The 19,085-nt window shown below is 43.1% G+C and overlaps 1 protein-coding gene across 7 annotated transcripts in view; it reads right to left on the bottom strand.

The window, feature by feature from the left end:
- The window catches only part of INVS (inversin), a 519,828-nt gene that overhangs the window by 37,251 nt on the left and 463,492 nt on the right, over positions 1-19,085 (bottom strand). For all 7 annotated transcript variants that reach the window (XM_033929645.1, XM_033929646.1, XM_033929648.1 and 4 more), the window contains exon 16: positions 3,505-3,737. In XM_033929645.1, coding sequence (XP_033785536.1) covers positions 3,505-3,737 — 233 coding nt within the window. The remainder of the gene's footprint in view (positions 1-3,504; positions 3,738-19,085) is intronic.

The following is a 19,085-nucleotide window of genomic DNA, read 5'->3' as shown; positions in this document are numbered from 1 at the left end:
TCTGGGTTTTGAAAAGCTTCTGGCAACAAGCGACGTCGGAACAGCATGCGCGGATGCAACGTGGTGATGTCACGCGCATGATGTCATCGCGTCATACCAGCGCATGTGCGAATGCTGTCCGACGTCATAGCATTCACATTAATCATGGATTAATTAGCACTGATATCTAGACAATGAGTGGCAATGAATATCCATGCAAAGTAGGGAGTGCTGCAGCTATTCAAAAGACCCACCAGATAAAATTAGGGCAGCTGTTTTCTGTCTTAGCTTTATCTAGGGAATTATCCAGGTAACCATCCCACTTTCCAGATACCTTGCTGCTCTGGCCACACATCACCCTGGCACTATCCAGATAATGTCAAAGTGGCCTTTGTAAGGATATTTAGGGAGGAATTCATCAATGTGTGGTACTGTTAAGATGGGTTATTTTAGCACAAGGTCTAATTGGATAAAATGGGACCCTGTGCTTAAATAGCACGACCTGTGGTAAAATAACCCATCTTCACAGTAGAACAAAATGATGAATTCTCCCCTTAGTGCCACTATCCAGATGTATTCATTTATTTGATTCGATTTCTATCCCGTCCTCCCAGGAGCTCAGAACGGGTTACAAACCAACATTCACAGAAGTTGCATTGGACAGTACATTTGGCGATACAATACAATACAGTCACAAAAGGGCAAGGATGCGCAGAACAGTAACTTGAGGTCATTCATAGGGAATTTCTGGAGGGGCATTACAGAAGATTGATAGTGCTGTTGAATATCCACAGTAGCAGCTGCTGCTGAGAAAAATAAATATCTGAATATTTCCATTTGAATATCAACCAGCTTGCGTGTTCAGCAAAACTATCTGGAAAGTACCATTGAATCTCCCCCACAGCCTGCCTTAGCACTTATCTGCAAAGTGCTAGGGTGATATGGGGTGTTGGAAGAGCAGGAAGTTTTCGGGTTGGCAACAGTAATAGCGCCCCCCCCCTTATTCAGATAACTAACAGGATAAAGGGCTAGACACACTAAATACGATCGTTAAGACCGTGTGGGTCGCTGTGGGCCGATTTTTTGGCCGATTCCAAAACAGCGATCAATGCTCAAACAAGTTTGCTTGCAAATGATTTACACGGAGGTTCGCCATAATCCCCATCCAATCAATTGCTGTGAGAATGACTCTCACGCATGCGCAGAATAGTCCAGTTGATACAGTGACAATGTACACATGCACCAGATTTACTACATCAGCCATAGGTGCCATCATCATTTCCTCTTCCTCCCAGGAAAAGGGCAGCCTGCATAAAGCAGAGCCTACAACCGCCGTCCATAATATTGACTGTTGGAGCACGAAGCACAAAGCATAAGCGGATAACAAATGCTGGTATTTCACATGATTTTAAATAGTACAGCGAGGGCAATCCTTTGATGCTGCACGGAGGGGGCGGAGAGATAGCAGCAGACTATGCAAATGTGGGGCATAAATTAGGGTGGTACTGTATAAAGTTCTGGCCCAGCTCCTACATATTTTAATCATGAGTGGTCGAAAATTTTTGCCTGCTCTCGCTGGCATCCATATTTTTGCAGCCCTCTCTTATATTTTACACTGTTAAAGGGTGCACATAACACAACCTTCAACACACGTGCTCACAAAGTGCATATAACACACATATACTTCCTTATTGCATTGTAAAAATTGTATTTATGGTATAAATCAGTGGTTCCCAAACCTGTCCTGGACGACCCCCAGCCAGTCAGGTTTTCAAGATATCCCTAATGAATATGCATGAGAGAGATTTGCATATAATGGAAGTGACAGGTATGCAAATCTCTCTCATGCATATTCATTAGGGATATCTTGAAAACCTGACTGGCTGGGGGTCCCCCAGGACAGGTTTGGGAACCACTGGTATAAATGTTATAGATACTATTATTTTCAGGGCTGAACAGTTGGTAAAGACGTGTAAGTGACTGGTCTTGACCTGTTGCTTTTTGGGGGATTGCTACAGGTGATCGCTATTTTTGGTGCATGGTTAACCGATGTTAGAGCATCGATTGGTCAGCTACTATGTATGGCATTTTAATATTAACAACCTCATTTGCATGGCTGGATTGGTAAATGAGTGATCACATGGAAAAATACATTTTGTACAGTGCCGTAACAATTGAGTGCAGGACAAAAGTGCTCCGACAACTGTGTGCAAGATGTATGCGTGCCACCGGTCCTGACGCTTTAAAACCTTACTGTTAGCGATGTGAGGGGGATATAGGGGGGAACCTCCCAGTACATGTACAAGTCCTTGTGCTCCCGTTGGGGGGTGGTTTGGGGAGGAACCCCCAAGTACATGGAAAACTTCCATTTTCCTTTTTGGTGGTCAGCAGTTTTTCAGTGTAGTGGGGGGGGTTCCCCCCCCCCTCAACGGGAGCACGAGGACTTGTACATGTAGTGGGGGGTTCACCCCCTCATGCCCCCCTCACAGTGCTAATGGTAAGACTTTAAAACAGCAGGACCGGTAGCGCGCATACAACTTGCACATAATTGTCGGCGTGCCAAAATCCAGCGTGCTTTTGACGGGTCACTGTTTTGTGCATTAGATCGGAAAATACGATCACTTGCTAAACCGGTTTAGTGATGATCGTTAGATGATCAGAGACTTTAGTGTATCTAGCCCAAAGTTAGGACAACAAATACACTGAAAGAATCCAGTTAGTTAACAAGATCAACATTACCCAGATTGTACTGGCACTGCTTGAACTGTACAGATATTCAGTACCAGATAAAGTCCAAATAATGGTGCTTATTATCTGTGCTTTATTTAGTTGTTGCAGCTGGCATTTAGAAACAATTCTGATCTCAGTAGCTGAATAATAATCTGAGAGGTTTTCCCATGGATAAACAGCTGTTTCCTTGAAAGCAAAAACTTGTTGACAATTGTTCCTCATTCTTCCACTGTGTAAAAGCATCCAAACTATTCCACATGCATCACCACTAATAGGTTTTCAAATGAAAGCGTCATGTGGGGTTTCCCTTTGATAATATACTTGAAGGCTGCTGGGTACAAGACATCTGTAAGCATCGTGGACTGTTTAAAACAGGGGTGTCCAACCTTTTGGCTTCCCTGGGCCGCATTGGCTGAAAAAAAAATTTTCTGGAGCCGTACAAACGTGCAAACCCTGCAGCAAGACAGAGGAGGGAGCTGGCAAGACAGTAAACAGCTGGGGGCAACAGAGGAAAACACTGCATCGCCCTTGATCGGGACAGCGCAAAATACTTCACGGGGCTGCATGCATCCCACAGGTTGGACACCCCTGGTTTAAAAAGTACCTCAAAAATTGAACATAGATTTGTGTGTACAGTATTGAAGAAAATGTTTTCCAACTCTGGTGCTCTAATATAGTTTCCCTTTGCCAGCACCAAACCTATTTTAAAACTTAGGAGGTCACTTATGGGCACTGTTTGAAAATGTAATCTATACTCTTGCAATATAAATGCCATGCCATCAGGCAAATATTTACCATATATCTGTTTAAGGGTAGATGGCTGCTTGCTGCCTTTTGTAGAAATGCTCCTATTCATAGGCCTGGGATTCTTGTAGGATGAAACTGATTTTGGGGGGCTGTGATTCAGCTGCTTCTTCCAAATGATCTGTATAAGGAAGGCTAATGCTTCTTGCTTCCACTTGCTGTCCTCATCCTTGCTCTGCTTCTTGGCACTAAGAAGCTGGGAGAGCTCTTGCCGTAGCTGGTATCTATAAAAAATAAAATAGAAATTCTTATTTTAAGGGACCTATCTACATTAATCTTAAAACCTTTTGCCCTGAGCTCGTTGGTATGTAAAGTTAAACCCCATTCTTGCTGATGTGATGACTGAGTGCATGAGGAGTACTGGCCTAATACAACAAAGGAGATCATTTTAGAAGGGGTGCATGTCATCTACACATGTGAATCGTGATATTGAAGATAGGTACATTTAAGCTAGCCTGTGCCAGGCATTTTACATATTTTTGAAGATTTTTGATACATCCCTGCCAAACCCTATTTACTCTATGCTATATCCAGTGCAAATCTGGACTAAATATGATGTATACTTGTCTGAGGAGTCCATCCTACCTAATTTTAAGCAAAATCGAATGTTTTGAGGCAGAGACTTTTCTTTTCCAAATCAGAAAATTCAAAAGAGCCACTGCAGCAGCGATTTTAGTGGGGGGGTCAAAAAATAACAGATTTTAGGATTTTAGAGGTAAGGGATCCTAGCTCTAGTCCCAGAACCAAAAAAAACCCAACAACTTTTCAGGATCCCCTGATTTTTTCCCCAAGCTGTCAGTCTTGTACTCACTATGCCATGCTTGTGCTGGGAGCTGTCTAGGCTGAAACTGTAGTTAGAGAAAGGGAGAACTTCTACCTCAAACAACCATGGAACTGGACTGCTTGCTTCTTCTGACTGCCTCTCCAACTCTCCAACCAGCTGGAGATCTCAACCCCCCACAGGACCCACCAATGCAGCAGGGGGAGGAAATGCAGTCAACCCCAATTCTGGTTTAAAAAAAAACAAACCTCCACAGAGCCACTCAGCTTCTGCTCAAGCCCACTACATACAAAACCTGGGGCAAGCCTTGCTCCCAAATGAATGGTCCTTGAGCTCCTGGACTATTAGTACACATTGGCCAAGTGGATGCACTGCAAAGCAGTCTGCCCCTTGGCAACAGACTTCTGACCTCAGATTCTGAGCTCTCCTATGGTCAGAGATGTCCCAAACAGGACGCTTCTGCAGCATCAACAAAAAGCCTCATGATTGGATGAAAACCCCCCAAATTAAATGAAAAATAAACTTGAGCCGAACAGACATGCTTCTACAATTTTGCTTCTAGAAAGACAAACTGAGGAGGTGCAGGACAGCTCAGAGTGATGGGAGGTGGAGTGAAGAAAATGCTAATGAGGCTCTCTACACAGATCTCGCGGGAAGGGGTTGACTACCCAAAAGTTCAGGAATGATATATGCCTATTGCACTATAATAATAATTATATATCTTTTTTTTTTTTGCTTGTTCTTATTTGGTCTCTTGCTCTGGTCGTTATTAAGGACTTGTAACAATAACCAGAGAGGAGGAAAGGGAGTCCAATGAATACCTCAGCTCATACCCAGAAGTTATATGGGCATTGGCTGATATTTAGTGCTGAAGTCCAGTTAACTCATCATCTAAATTAAAGACAGTTTTCTGCCCAGCCTCCACCCAAGGAGTGGCCCAGTGCTTAGAGCTACACCTTCAGCTCTGTGGAGCCCGACGTGTATGGCAGCTTGAGACTCTTGCTCCTGCTCACCATCAAGAACCAGGCAACTAAGAACTATTAATCCTTTGCTTTCTACTTTCAAACTTATATATTCTGTGCCGGAATACCTGCCCTACCAGCTGCTGATCTTAAAAATTTGTGATGTTTGCCAACAAAGTAGGGAAAAGGCATAAACCAGAGCCTGCCTCTCCCATGAAAACTCCACTTCTGTTGTTGGAGGAAAGTAATGCTAACTCAAAGGCTATAATGGATGAACTGAAATCTTTAAAAGAGCTGTTAATCGACGCGAAGGCTGAAATCAAGGAAGATATAGAGAGTCTCACATTGGAGTTTATATCTTTCAAGACATGTGTCTCTGAGCTTGAAACCAAGATGGATGTCACGACGAACAACGTGGCAGAGCTTCATAAGCATGTTAAGTGCATCAACAAGCTGGAGAAAGAGATGGAAGTTGCCAACTATAGGTCTCGCTGCTGTAATCTTAGAATCCTTGGATTAACTGAAGGGAACAACGATGGTGATTTACTGAATTATCTCACGAATCTCATCCCCAAACTGTTGGATATATCTTTCACAAAAGATTTCGAGATTGAGAGGGCTCATCGAGTGCCCTCCCACCGACGACAAATATCCCCATCCGGTGGTTATTAAATTCCTATGCTACCAACAACTGCTTGAAGTGATGCAAAAGGCAAAGCACAAGGCCCCGATCCTGTATGAAGGCCACTCTCTCCTCTTTGTTCCTGACTTCAGATCATGGCCTGACTTCAGACCACGGCCCGGCGTCGAAAATAACTACTGGAATACTGGCCTCAAATTAAAGCCATGAATGCAAGGTTTGATTTACTTTTCCCCACAAGAATGAGAGTGACGTACAACAATCAAACTAGAGATTTTACTGGAACCGGAGGACCTTGCCATTTTCATAGAACAAGTTTGCCCAACTCCTATTAACAAGGTCTGAATGTTACCTCTGTCTTCTGCTGGCTAGATTGTATGCTTCTCATCCGATGGGATATATTATCCTGCTGCATTTTGCATGACTTATGACGTTTACCCGACATCTTATTCCCTTATACTAGGTCTTCTCAACGGTATGACTTTAAACAAGGTTTGACTTTTGTCTTTGCTTTCCTCTGGCTTTTATGAGTAATTACCTACAACGGGGTATTCTAATTCTCTGCCCTGGCATAATCTGCTTGACTTTTCAAGCCTTACTCGTTGTTCTCCTCCTAAAAAATGATATCAGCGCCAGGTCTCTGATCTACTAAACTTTTAATTTGTCAGGTAATTATTTAAATCATACGGATATGGTTGTCTCAAATACAAATATATATCTGTATTGCTGCCCCCCTATTGGCTGCAGCCTACACAGGTTGTAATCTCTTTCACTATTATAAATGTTTTTGTTATATCTCTTTCCTTTTATATACTCCGAAACGATTTCCAGAATATTTGTGTTTTTCTCCTGCTGGCTGACCTACTGATACTGCTATATTTTGATTACACCTATCCTCAAAGATCAAAAAGCATCAATTGCCCTGAAATCCAACTACAAGCCTATAGTGAGCATCCCACTGTTTACCAAACTCCTGGAGGGATTGGTTAACTTAGAATTAGTGAACTATTTAGATAAATTTAACATCCTCAATGAACATCAATCAGGATTTAGAAAAGGTTTTAGCAGAGAGACAGTTTTAGCTTCAATTTTAAATCATTTGTATGGTTTTTTTAGTACAGGCACTAGTGCCTTAATTTTACAATTGGATTTTAATAGCGCTTTTGATTTGGTTGACCATGAAATAATGCTACATTGCCTGGATGCAATGGGACTCTCGGGAAGAGTCTGGAACTGGTTTCAGGGTTTCCTGACGAAAAGAACATACCGAGTGGTCTGTGATGGGAAAATATTATTGCACTTGGAGTAATCCATCTGGGGTACCTCAGGGTTTCCCGTTGTCTCCAACGTTGTTTAACATCTACATTTCACCCTTGGGACATCTACTACAGAAATTGAACTTACATTTTTTTATATATGCAGATGATATCTCCATTTTAATTCCTCTAAACAACATAACTAATGAAATTTTAGAACAAATTTCTCAAATTATGACCGAAATAGAACAATGGACAATCAACTTAAAATTGAAATGAAATACAGAAAAGACAAAAATTTTTCTAGCAAGTCCAAATGATAAAAGAACTGCACAATCGCTTCATTTAAATGGTCATGATTACCCAATTTCAAAATCTATCGAAATTCTAGGAGTCATAAGCACATAAGCATTGCCTCTGCCGAGTCAGACCATAGGTCCATCATGCCCAGCAGTCCGCTCCCGCGGCGGCCCCCCAGGTCAATGACCTGTAGTGATCTATTACTCTAAAGCATTTTGTACTGTTTAGTAACCCTCTAATTGTACCCCTGGATCCCCTTTTCCTTCAGGAACTCGTCCAGTCCCTTTTTGAAACCCAAAGTCGTACTCTGCTCTACCACCTCCTCTGGAAGCGCATTCCAAGTGTCCACCAAGTGTCCACCACCCTCTGAGTGAAGAAGAACTTCCTAGCATTTGTTCTGAACCTATCTCCCTTCAATTTTTTTGAGTGCCCTCTAGTTTTTGTTGCCCCCGCCAGTCTGAAGAATCTGTCCCTCTCTACCTTCGCTATACCCTTCATGATCTTATAAGTTTCTATCATATCCCCTCTAAGTCTCCACTTTTCCAGGGAAAAGAGCCCCAGCTTCTCCAGCCTCTCAGCATATGAGAGGTTTTTCATGCTGTTTATAATTTTTGTTGTTCTTCTCTGGACCCTCTCAAGTATCGCCATATCCTTCTTAAGGTACGGCGACCAGTACTGAACGCAGTACTCCAGATGCGGTCGCACCATCGCCCTATACAGCGGGAGGATAACTTCCTTGGTTCTGGTAGTGATACCTTTTTTGATAATGTCCAACATTCTGTTCGCCTTTTTTGAGGCCGCTGCTCATTGTGCCGCCGGTTTCATTGTTTTATCCACCAAAACCCCCAAGTCCTTTTCTAGGTTGCCTTCCCCCAGTATTACCCCCCCCCCCATCGTGTAACTGTACATCGGGTTCCCTTTCCCTATGTGCATAACTTTACATTTCTCTACATTGAAGCTCATCTGCCATTTATTTGCCCACTCACTAAGTTTGTTCAGGTCCCTTTGAAGTTCTTTACATTCCTCTACAGATCTAACCTTGCTGGAGAGTTTTGTGTCATCCGCAAATTTTATAACTTCGCACGTTGTCCCTGTTTCCAAGTCATTAATAAATATATTGAATAGCAGTGGTCCCAGCACTGACCCTTGTGGGACGCCACTCGTGACCCCTTTCCAGTCAGAATAGTGTCTCTTTATTCCTACCCTCTGTTTCCTGTTCGCCAGCCAGTTTCTGATCCATCTCTGTATGTCCCCTTCCACCCCGTGGTTCCACAGTTTCCTTAGTAGGCGCTCGTGAGGTACCTTGTCAAAAGGCTTTCTGGAAGTCCAGGTATACTATGTCTATGGGGTCACCTTTGTCCAAATGTTTGCTTATCCCCTTGAAGAAGTGCAGCCGGTTCATTTGGCAAGATCTTCCAGTACAGAAACCATGCTGGCTTGTTCTCATCAGCTTATTTTTTTCTATATGCTCATTGATACTGTCCTTGATTAATGATTCGGCCATCTTCCCCGGAACTGAGGTTAAGCTGACCGGTCTATAATTCCCTGGGTCGCCTCTGGATCCCTTCTTGAAGATAGGTGTAACATTCGCTATCTTCCAGTCTTCCGGTATTACCCCTGTTTTCAAGGATAGGTTGCAAATCTGCTGCAGTAATTCCGCTATTTTGTCTCTAAGTTCTTTTAGTATTCTTGGGTGGATTCCGTCCGGGCCTGGAGATTTGTCAGTTTTTAGCCTATCTATATGCTTGAGTACGTCTTCGTGGCTTACCTCCATGCATGATAATTTTTCCTCTTGGTCCCCCTTGAAGAACTTTTCCGGTTCCGGAACATTGGATGTGTCCTCTTTCGTGAAGACCGACGAGAAGAACGTGTTTAATCTGTCCGCTACTTCCTTTTCCTCCTTTACCACTCCTTTCCTGTCACCCTCATCCAGGGGTCCCACCTCCTCCCTCGCCGGCTGCTTTCCTTTCACATATCGAAAGAAGGGTTTAAAGTTCAGTGCCTCCTTTGCAAGTCTCTCTTCATACTCTCTCTTTGCTGTTCTGACCACGCGGTGACATTCTTTTTGGTGCTTCCTGTGCTCTTTCCAATTTTCGTCGGTTTTATCCTTCTTCCACGTCCTGAATGATTTTTTCTTATCCCCTACCACCTTCTTTACCTCTTTGGTTAACCATGCTGGGTCTTTTGCTTGATTCTTTCTGCAACCTTTTCTAAATCTGGGTATATACCGGTTTTGCACCTCGTTCACCGTGTCTTTGAATAAGGTCCAGGCTTGGTCCACCGTCTGTGCCTTTCTGGAGCTGTTCTTGAGTTTTTTCTTTACCATTTGTCTCATGGCATCATAGTTCCCTTTCCTGAAGTTGAACGTTGTTACAACGGTTCTCCTCCCCTTTGGCATACTTAGTTACGTTTTTACATTTTCGCCTCAACTCGGCTCTCAGTTCTTCATCCATTGCTTTTGTTTGCCCGGGTGGGCGGTAGAACAGTCCCATCTTTATCTCGGTTCCCTTTCTTCCTGGTATTTTAACCCATATTGACTCCAGCTGGCCATTTGTTGTTGCTGCGTCCACACAGGTCAATGGAATGGTATCCCTTACTTAAAGTGCTATTCCTCCTCCTTTCTGATGTGTCCTGTCTCTTCGGTAGAGCTTGTACCCTGGTAGTTCTGTGTCCCATTTGTTGTCCTTGTTTCACCATGTTTCCGTGAGTGCTATGATGTCTAGATTCTCATCTTTGGCCCTGATTTCTAGTTCCACCTTTTGGCCACCTATTTTAAGAAAAAAGAAAACCGTAACCATATTTCTTGCATCCATACCCACTCCAATGATCTCGTGGTGGCTCCTACTGATATAGCTAATTAGTTTCACTCGTTTTATCAAAACCTATACACCACAGAGCTCACAAATGAAACTCTTGACTTCAATAACAGATAATCTCGACCACCCTATTTTAACTCCCTCAGACAATAACATTTTGGATCACCCTATCACACAAGAGGAACTCTTAACTGCTTTAAATAATATGGCTCTAAAAAAGACCCCTGGCCCAAAAGGTCTCATACCTGAATTTTACAAATCCTTCCATTCGGTCATTCTGCCCCATTTCTCACAATTTCTTAACCATATCATTGAGCATGGCCAAATATCAGGATCCTTTACTGAGGCCATGATTATTGTATTATCAAAGCCGGGAAAAGACCCACAATGTGTACAAAACTACAGACCTCGTTCCCTAATTAACACTGATGCCAAATTATATGCTAAATTACTCTCTTCTTGTCTCCAATCTGTTATAAAGAAATTAATCACACCCGATCAATCCGGTTTTATTAATGGCAGATTATCTTTTAATAATACTAGACTCCACTCTAAAATCCTTAACCATCTTCAAACAGATGATCAAAAGCTGGTGGTCATTGGATTGGATGCTGAAAAGGCCTTTGATCGTGTGGAATGGCCTTTTTTATTTCACATCCTTACCTGGTTTGGTTTTCCCTCCGGTTTTATTCGCATGATCAAGGTTCTACATATTTAACATGCTCCCTTTTCCATTGCCCAAATCCTTCTATTCATCTCTTGACTCTATTTTATCAAAATTTCTTTGAAACAAGAAGCAACCACGAATTGGTCTTCACAAACTTAAGGCTAATAAAGTTTCAAGAGGGGTTAATTTTCCTTGCTTTTATTATTATCACATCTCTTTTCTACTTTGCCAATGCTCATTATGGTCGGCTATTACAGGGTTAGAAGACCCACCGTGTTGGTTGCTGATCGAATAACCCGGCCAATGTGCTTAAGGCCCCGCCCACAGGTTCCCTCTTGGGTTCCCTCTTGCCCCGAATGTAGTCGGGGTGCCGCTGGGGCAAGAGGGCTTGGGCTCCCTCTTGCCCCGAACGTAGTCGGGGTGCCGCTGGGGCAAGAGGGCTTGGGTTCCCTCTTACCCCGAACGTAGTTGGGGTGCCTCGGGCCAGGAGGGTTTGGGCTCCCTCCTGCCCTGATCGTTGGGGGAGAAGGGTGGATTGCGGCAGGGTAGATGAGCTATCTCTCCTGCCGCAATCATTGCTGTAGGGGGTAGGCAGGTTGCTGGGGCCGCTGAGCTGATCGCAGCAGCCACGATCAGCTCAGCGGCCCCTTTTCAGCACTTATACCTGTTTTGACTTGGTCTAAGTCAAAACATATAAGTGCTGACTAGACAACCTGTCTAAAGTTTTGGTTATACTTGCTGTACGCCTAGGTGTAGTTCGGCCCACCTCCTGCCCTTTCCCCTCCTCTAAAAACGCCTCTTTTCTCTCTGTACATTTAGAGGCAGGGGAAAGGCCTAAGCTGATTTTAGATACGTCTAAAACCAGCTTTGATTATGGGTACTTGGACGATCAGGCTTTTTGATCGTCCAAGTAGCCATTTAGGCCACTTTTTAGACGTTTTTTTTTATTATGAGCCCCATATTGTCTTCTCTCTTATATTATTTGGTAATCATGAAGCCACTCAAGTGTGTGACTATTCTGATGCCCAGCTCTTTCGCATTCTGACTGCGTTGGCCCTTCAGAATATTCTTCATAATTGGAAGAATTTCAACAATGTAGAGTACAACATTTGGTGGAACTCTGTATGTTTAATTGCTAAATATGAAAAAATTAATGCGGAAAGACGTAATATGTATAATACTTATTGTTGTATATGTAATTCTGACTCCACTATTTGATCTTGATCTGTTAACTATGACACATGAATAATTCAGTTCTGATATTTCCTGACCTTTGTAGGTCCACTCAACAGAGAAGAAAGGCCTTTTTGGCACTTAAACTAGAGAGTTGCGCGGGGACAGAAATCCCACCCGTCCCCACCCGTCCCCGCCAAAGTCTCACCCGTCCCCACCCGTCCCCGTGAGGAATCCCACCCGTCCCCACCCATCCCCATGAGGAATCCCTCCATCCCCACCCGTCCCTGCGAGGAATCCCCTCCGTCCCCACACGTCCCCGTGAGTAATCCCCTCCGTCCCCGCCCATCCCTATAAACTTCAGAAATAGTTATTTCATTTAATTATGCTACTGAATTAAAGGCTCTGGTAGAAACCCATTTACAAATAAGCAAAAAGACTTTATTAATTTGGAAATATTAATTGGGAAGAATACATACTTTGTAAACGGGTTTCTACCAGAGCCTCTTTTGTTTATAAATTTTTATCAACACAACTAATAAACTACTTTATCCTGAAGCAAAAAAAAAAAAAGAAATAGAATTCTTTTCCTACGTTTGTTGCCTGGTTTCTGCTTTCCTCATGTTCTCATTCATTTCCTTCCATCCACTGTCTCTCTTCCTTCTGCGTCTTCCATTTGCTCTGTTACTGTGCCTCTCCCTTTCTCCCCCCTTCCAAATTGATCTGGCACCCATCTTCTTCCCTCTGCTCCCCCCATAGTCTGGCATCTCTGTCTTCTTCCCTGCCAGGGTCTTCTCCCCACTCTCTCTTCTCCATTTCCTTTCAGCGTCCTTCTCCCCCCCCCCCCATCTTCCCCCATGTCCTGTCAGCATCCTTCTTCCCCCTCTGTCTTCCCCATGTCCTTTCAGTGTCCTTCTCCCCCCTCTGTCTTCCCCTTTTGAATTATTTCCTGTCTTTCCAAACATCTTGCCCTAGTTTTCTAATTTCCTGTATAATGAGGTTTAATAGAGTTACTAAATGTTAATTTTGGTTACTATTGATTCTTATTATAATTTTCTTTAATTTGTAACTCTATTTTCATTGTCAAGATATATGCTTGTAAAAAATTGAAAATTTGATAAATAATAAAAAAAAACAACAACAAAAAAACTATGACATGTATTTGTTCCACATGTTTTTAGATTGCTTACATTTGGTAATTAATCTCTATTAATGCTTGCAGCTTGTTATTGTGCCTCATTACATAGTGACTTGAGAGCCATTTTGTGTACAATCTACTGTTATTGTTTCATACTCTTTGTGACATGATTATTATCATTTACTAGTCTTTTAGCCCGTTGCATTAACGGGTTGTAGAATATATGTGTGTGTGTCTCTCTTTATTTTTTTCTCTCTCTCTCCTTAGCCGCTTTCTTTCTTTCTGTCTTTCTTTTTCCTTGGCTGTCCATCACCACCCCTTCCCTGCTCCCCCTGTCCATTCTCCCTTCCTTTTACCTCTCCTGTGTCCACCACCACCCCTTCACTGCTCTCCTTATGCAGCAGCAGCCCTTCTCCCTTTGTTTTACCTCCCCCCTGTCCAGCAGCACCTCTTTCCTTCTCCCCCTGTCCAACATTAGGCCTCCGTTCCTTTTTATTCACACACACCCTGTCCATCAGCACCTCTTTCCTTCTCCCCCTGTCCAGCAGTAGGCGTCCCTTCCTTTTTCTCCCACCCTCCTCCTTCTTATCCCTATGATACATTTACCTTGCTCTGCCCCTGATCAGAGGTTCCCGACAGTCGCCCAGTTGCACCCATTGGAAAAGTTCCCTCTGCCGCATCCCGCCTGACGCGACTCCCGCTGTCTTTCTTTCTGTCTGTCTCTGTCCCCCTTTGTCTGTTTGTCTTTCTGTATATCTCCCTGCCCCTGTGTCTTTCTTCTTTTCTTTCTGTCTCCCTTCCTCCCTCTGTCTGTCTGTCTGTCCGAAGCAGCATTCCCTCCCCCTCAATTTCCCTTCCCCCACACCAGTTCCCTGTGCACCTGCCCCTGTCTTATTTTCTTTCTGTCTCCCTTCCTCCCTCTGTCTGTCTGTCCGAAGCAGCATTCCCTCCCCCTCCATTTCCCTCCCCCCACACCAGTTCCCTGTGCACCTGCCCCTGTGTCTTTCTTCTTTTCTTTGTCTCCCTTCCTCCCTCTGTCTGTCTGTCCAAAGCAGCATTCCCTCCCCCTCACCAGTTCCCTGTGCCTGCATTAGCGTTTCCTCTACCCCTTTCCCTTCCCACAGTCGCGACTACAAACGCGGGCCCGAATCCTTTGCCGCCCCCCCCTTCCCTTCCCGCAGGCCCGACTACACATGGCGATTCAAGCAGCATGTGCAGCAGTCTTCACATGCTACTTCGGGTCCTTCTACTGGCCTGATTTACTCTGGCACGTCCGGAGTAAATCAGGGCAGTAGAAGGGCCCGAAGCAGCTTGTGAAGGCTGCTGCACATGCTGCTTGAATCGCCAGTCGGGCCCGCAGTAAGGGAAGAGGGGGGGGGGGCGGCAAATGACTCGGGTCCCGGGCAGCAGAAAGTTGCTGGGCTCCTCGGTGGGGACGCTGAGTGGTCGTGATCCCTCTCCTCCCAGACCCCCCCCCTCCGCTGGAGGAACGGATATCGGCGGTTACAGCTGCTGGCTTCGGCGTCTTCTATTCACTGCGGCCAACCCTAGCGGAAAGAGGAAGTAGTCAGAGAGGGCGGCCCGCAGTGGATAGAAGACAGCAAAGCCAGCGTTCTCTTCATTTAAAAGCGAGTGAGCCGGCGAGAAGGAGGAGGTGGTGGTTTTGGCAGTGAGTGAGGGCGGGAGGGGGGAGTCGCCGGCTGTGCTGTGCTTTCCCGATCGCAGTGGCGCTGCTGTTGGTGTCAGAGCTCGCCGCCTTCTCCGACCTTCACCGGGCCCTTTGAAAGCAGCGCTAGGTGGAGAGTAGGGAGGCTGTTGTGAGGTAATACGCGCGCATGCGCACTCGTGCGGCCACATCCCGACAGAAAAGGGATCAGGGAACACGCTTGTCGCGAGTTCGCATGCGCGGGCTAGCATTTTATTATTTAAGATTATTGTTGTTCATATTTTCGCCTTGATAAATAAATAAAAGTTTTTGAACTTAAAAAAACCCACTACAGGCAAAAGGTAGATAATCTCAATTCACTCACACAATCCTTTTATATATGTGATTGAAAAAGCTTACAAGCACAACTACCTTATAAAGTAGAGCGGCAGGTTGAAGTCTGAGGCGTTTCCTCCTCTTCTCATGAGTTACAGAGGTTATTTCTCAAGGCATAAACACTTCCTCTTCATGGAGTTCAAAATTACCTTTGCTTATGTTTTTTAATACATTTTTCCTCCTCTTGTCATAAGGTAGTTGGGCCTGTAAACTTTTTCAATCATATATACAAAGGGATTGTGTGAGTGAATTGGGATTAAATGAATTGTCCAGGGTCACAAGGAACAGTGAGGCTGTAGCTTTAACCACTGCGCCACATACTCCCCTTTATTTATCTCAGTAGAACGTGAATGCTTTTCTAATCCAGCATATGCAGTGATTTTTGTCTGGGAGAGTCTGAAACGTAGGATAAAGCACTGGCAATACTATTGCATTGACTGATTAATGTAGAAATCATTTGATAGGAAGGAATAAATAATGCATATTGCACCAGTTTTATTTAATCATTTTTATTGCGCATACATAAGAACTAACAATACAAAAAGAATAGCATTATAAATATCAAATATTAAGCTCAATCAATTTTCAATAACAATCATCAATCCCATCATATCAACCCACTCCCCCACCCATCTAATCCCCCATTACAGATGTATTGAGTATATACAAAATCTAGCAATACAGAAAGAATATCATTGCTAACATCAAATATTAGGCTCAATGCTTCCTACACTTCTGCCCTTATCAACCTACAGAAACTTGGAATCGATTCTAATCAAGTTCTTGTGGAACAATAATACATCCAGAATTGCTCTCCATAAACTGAAACAAGGAAGAAATAGTGGGGGTGTGAATTTTCCCGATCTTTTGGATTACCACCATGCCTTCTTGTCTCGGCAAGGTGTTAGATGGCTGCTTTCTGAAGATTTCACAACTTCTACCAATCGCTGGCTTGAATTTGAAAGAGAAAGATATTCTCCTTACAGATTACAGCTCCTTCCCTTCATGTTGCCGCCTACAACTCCTGTCATTAGGGATCACATTCTGCTATCCATGATTCAGGTCTTTAAAAGGTTAGAATCCTCACTTGATATTAAGTGGTTGGACACAACATCTGCTCCCATTTGGCGCAATAGTTCAATCCGTATTGGTAAAAACATTGTAGATTGGAAGATGTGGCAGTCTGCGGGAGTACACCAAGTAAGCCAGTTGAGGGATGGGGATCAATGGATCTCTTTCGACCAATTAAATGCTACTTATGGTTTAAATAGTTCTCAACAATACCGCTGGCTACAGCTCAAGCAAGCTATTGCGTCTCATCTTAAACTCCAATCACTTCTCAATACAGTGCCACCACTGCTTTCGCTATGTGCGTCTTTTCCCACCCTCAAAAAAGAAGCATCTACATGGTATAAATATGCAAGACAACAGAAAATTCAACATCCCCTTGAAACGGAACACAAATGGTCATTAGATTTTCAAATTTCATTAACTGAAAAACAGTGGGAACATTTATGGTCACGTACTCATACTATTTGTAAATCTGCTTCCTTTCTCCAAACTTCCTTATTTCTCAACCATAGGGCCTATTGGACTCCTAGTCGACTAGCTCGTTTTAAAGCTGGAGAATCAGATAAATGCTGGTCCTGCAAATCATCTCAGGGCACCCTTAAACATATGCTTTTTGACTGTCCGTTGTTACGTCAATTCTGGTCCAGTGTCATAGCCGATATTAACAAGTTACTTCATACCTCCATTCCACTATCATACAATTCTATTATTCTAGGAAGCGTCAATTCCTCTGATGTATTTCACAAAGATGAAGACTGTCTCATTCATATGCTTCTCCTGATTGCTGTCAAGATCATTCTTTCGAACTGGAAGAATCTGGAGCGAGTTTGCTATGACACCTGGTGGAACACTACTTGTTTGACAGTTAAATATGAAAAAATAGCTGCGGAAAGATTAGGCCTGATGCATAAGTTTAGAAGGCTTTGGGGTCCTTTATTACAATATGCTGATTCACCATTTAGCTTTCCAACTTAGCCCTTGTGATTCATGATATAACTACATCAACACGTCCTTTGACTGTACTTGATATTAATCTTCGACACTCATTATTCCTCTATATCTTCTTCTCTCAATGTTTTTGGTACATTATTGTGGTATAGGTTTGCCATCAGATTGGTTACAGACTTTACATCATAGTTTAAGTATAAGTTATACTGATTTGCTTATATTCCCCTTTTTCTTTTCTCCCTCTTCCTGGAAATAACAATCCCTCATATTATCGATCCCGTGTTTTGGGGCATTGTTTTATGGATTTGTTATGTATTAGTATATGTACCAATGCAATGTTTGACTGATGTTCAGCTCTATTACTTTCTGTTCTTTTGTAAAACCTTAATAAAAACTTATTGAACTTAAAAAAAATATTAGGCTCAAACAATTTCCAATGTCAATCTCCAAATCTACCCTACCAACCCACATCCCTCACCAATTTTAAATATTAACTAATTATATGACTAATTTCTTCTACCCTTTTCCCTTCTCAGGATTGAAAAAAAAATATATAAAAAAAAAAATATATATATATATATATACTACTCATAAATTCACCGGCAGTTGAGGCAGATTCAAAAACCCACCATCCAGCATTAGTTAAAATATTCAGCGTCGCTGGGTACGCCAGTGTGAAGCGCATCTCACGCTGCACTAGGTCTGTACAAATCAATGAAAACTGTTGGCGCTTGTCAGTCAGGGAAGAGTAGAACAAACTGATCCGGTTCCCTTCAAATGTAAGTAAATCTTGACGTTGCAAATATTTTTGGAAGAGGGCTACTTCATGTGCATAATTATGCACTTTAGCGATTACTGTTCAAGATCGTTGCTGATTTTCAATCTTGCGGCCCAATCAATGTATTCTTTCAAAACGGATAGGTCCAACGCCTGTGGGGAGTGGTAATTCTTTTTGCAGCCAGTCCTCTAGTTGAGACAGTAGATGAGAATCTAATATAGATTCTGGTAGACCAACAAAGCGAATATTATCCCTGCGGAAGAGATTTTCTAAGTCTTCAAGTCTAGCTGAGCTTTTTTACAAAGTCTAGCTGAGCTAGTCTTCAAGTCTAGCTGAGCTTGTATACAAAGCTGCACCCTCAGGGCTGCCATTGAACCTGAGGTAGTCGTTATATCCTCAACTTCTGCCACAAGGACCTCCAGTTCACCAGTGCGGCGGGTAATTTCTGACAGGAAAGACTTCACTTCTGCTATTTGGTCAGACAGCTGGGTAAATCTTGGCTCCAAAGCTTTCACCACAGCCATAAATCTAGGTTCCAAGGCCTGAACAACTCCTGTTGTTACTTATTGCACTGAAAATTCTGAAAATTGACCAGTATAATCAGCCATGTTGCCAGTCTGTGAGTAAGTTTTCTAACTATTTTCCCCCTTCACAAAGGGCTTCGAGCTCATTGATGTTTCAGATCTTAGCAGATATTTTTCCATGTATCTTAAATGAATTGCTGTTAGGATCCAGAAGATTAATTTGCAGCATTAAGTGCAGTTGAGGCCTGGAGGACAGGAGCTCAGCTCAGATATGTCCTGCTAGGCTCACCAACATTTGGAACTCATTACACCAGTTTTAAAGCAACTTCATTGTTTGTCAGTAAAATGTTGGGTACAGTATAATATACTGATGTTAATTCATCAAACTCAATGGCCAGGTACCTTTTCATTTCCATAAAGAACTATCTTTGTATTTGCCTAATAAATCACTGAGATCGGAATCAGTGATGACATTGA

Source organism: Geotrypetes seraphini, chromosome 2 (assembly GCF_902459505.1).
Source record: "Geotrypetes seraphini chromosome 2, aGeoSer1.1, whole genome shotgun sequence".
NCBI classification, from domain to species: domain Eukaryota; kingdom Metazoa; phylum Chordata; class Amphibia; order Gymnophiona; family Dermophiidae; genus Geotrypetes; species Geotrypetes seraphini.
The sequence above is the reverse complement of the archived record's forward strand: the minus strand, read 5'-3'. Positions and strand labels throughout refer to the sequence as shown.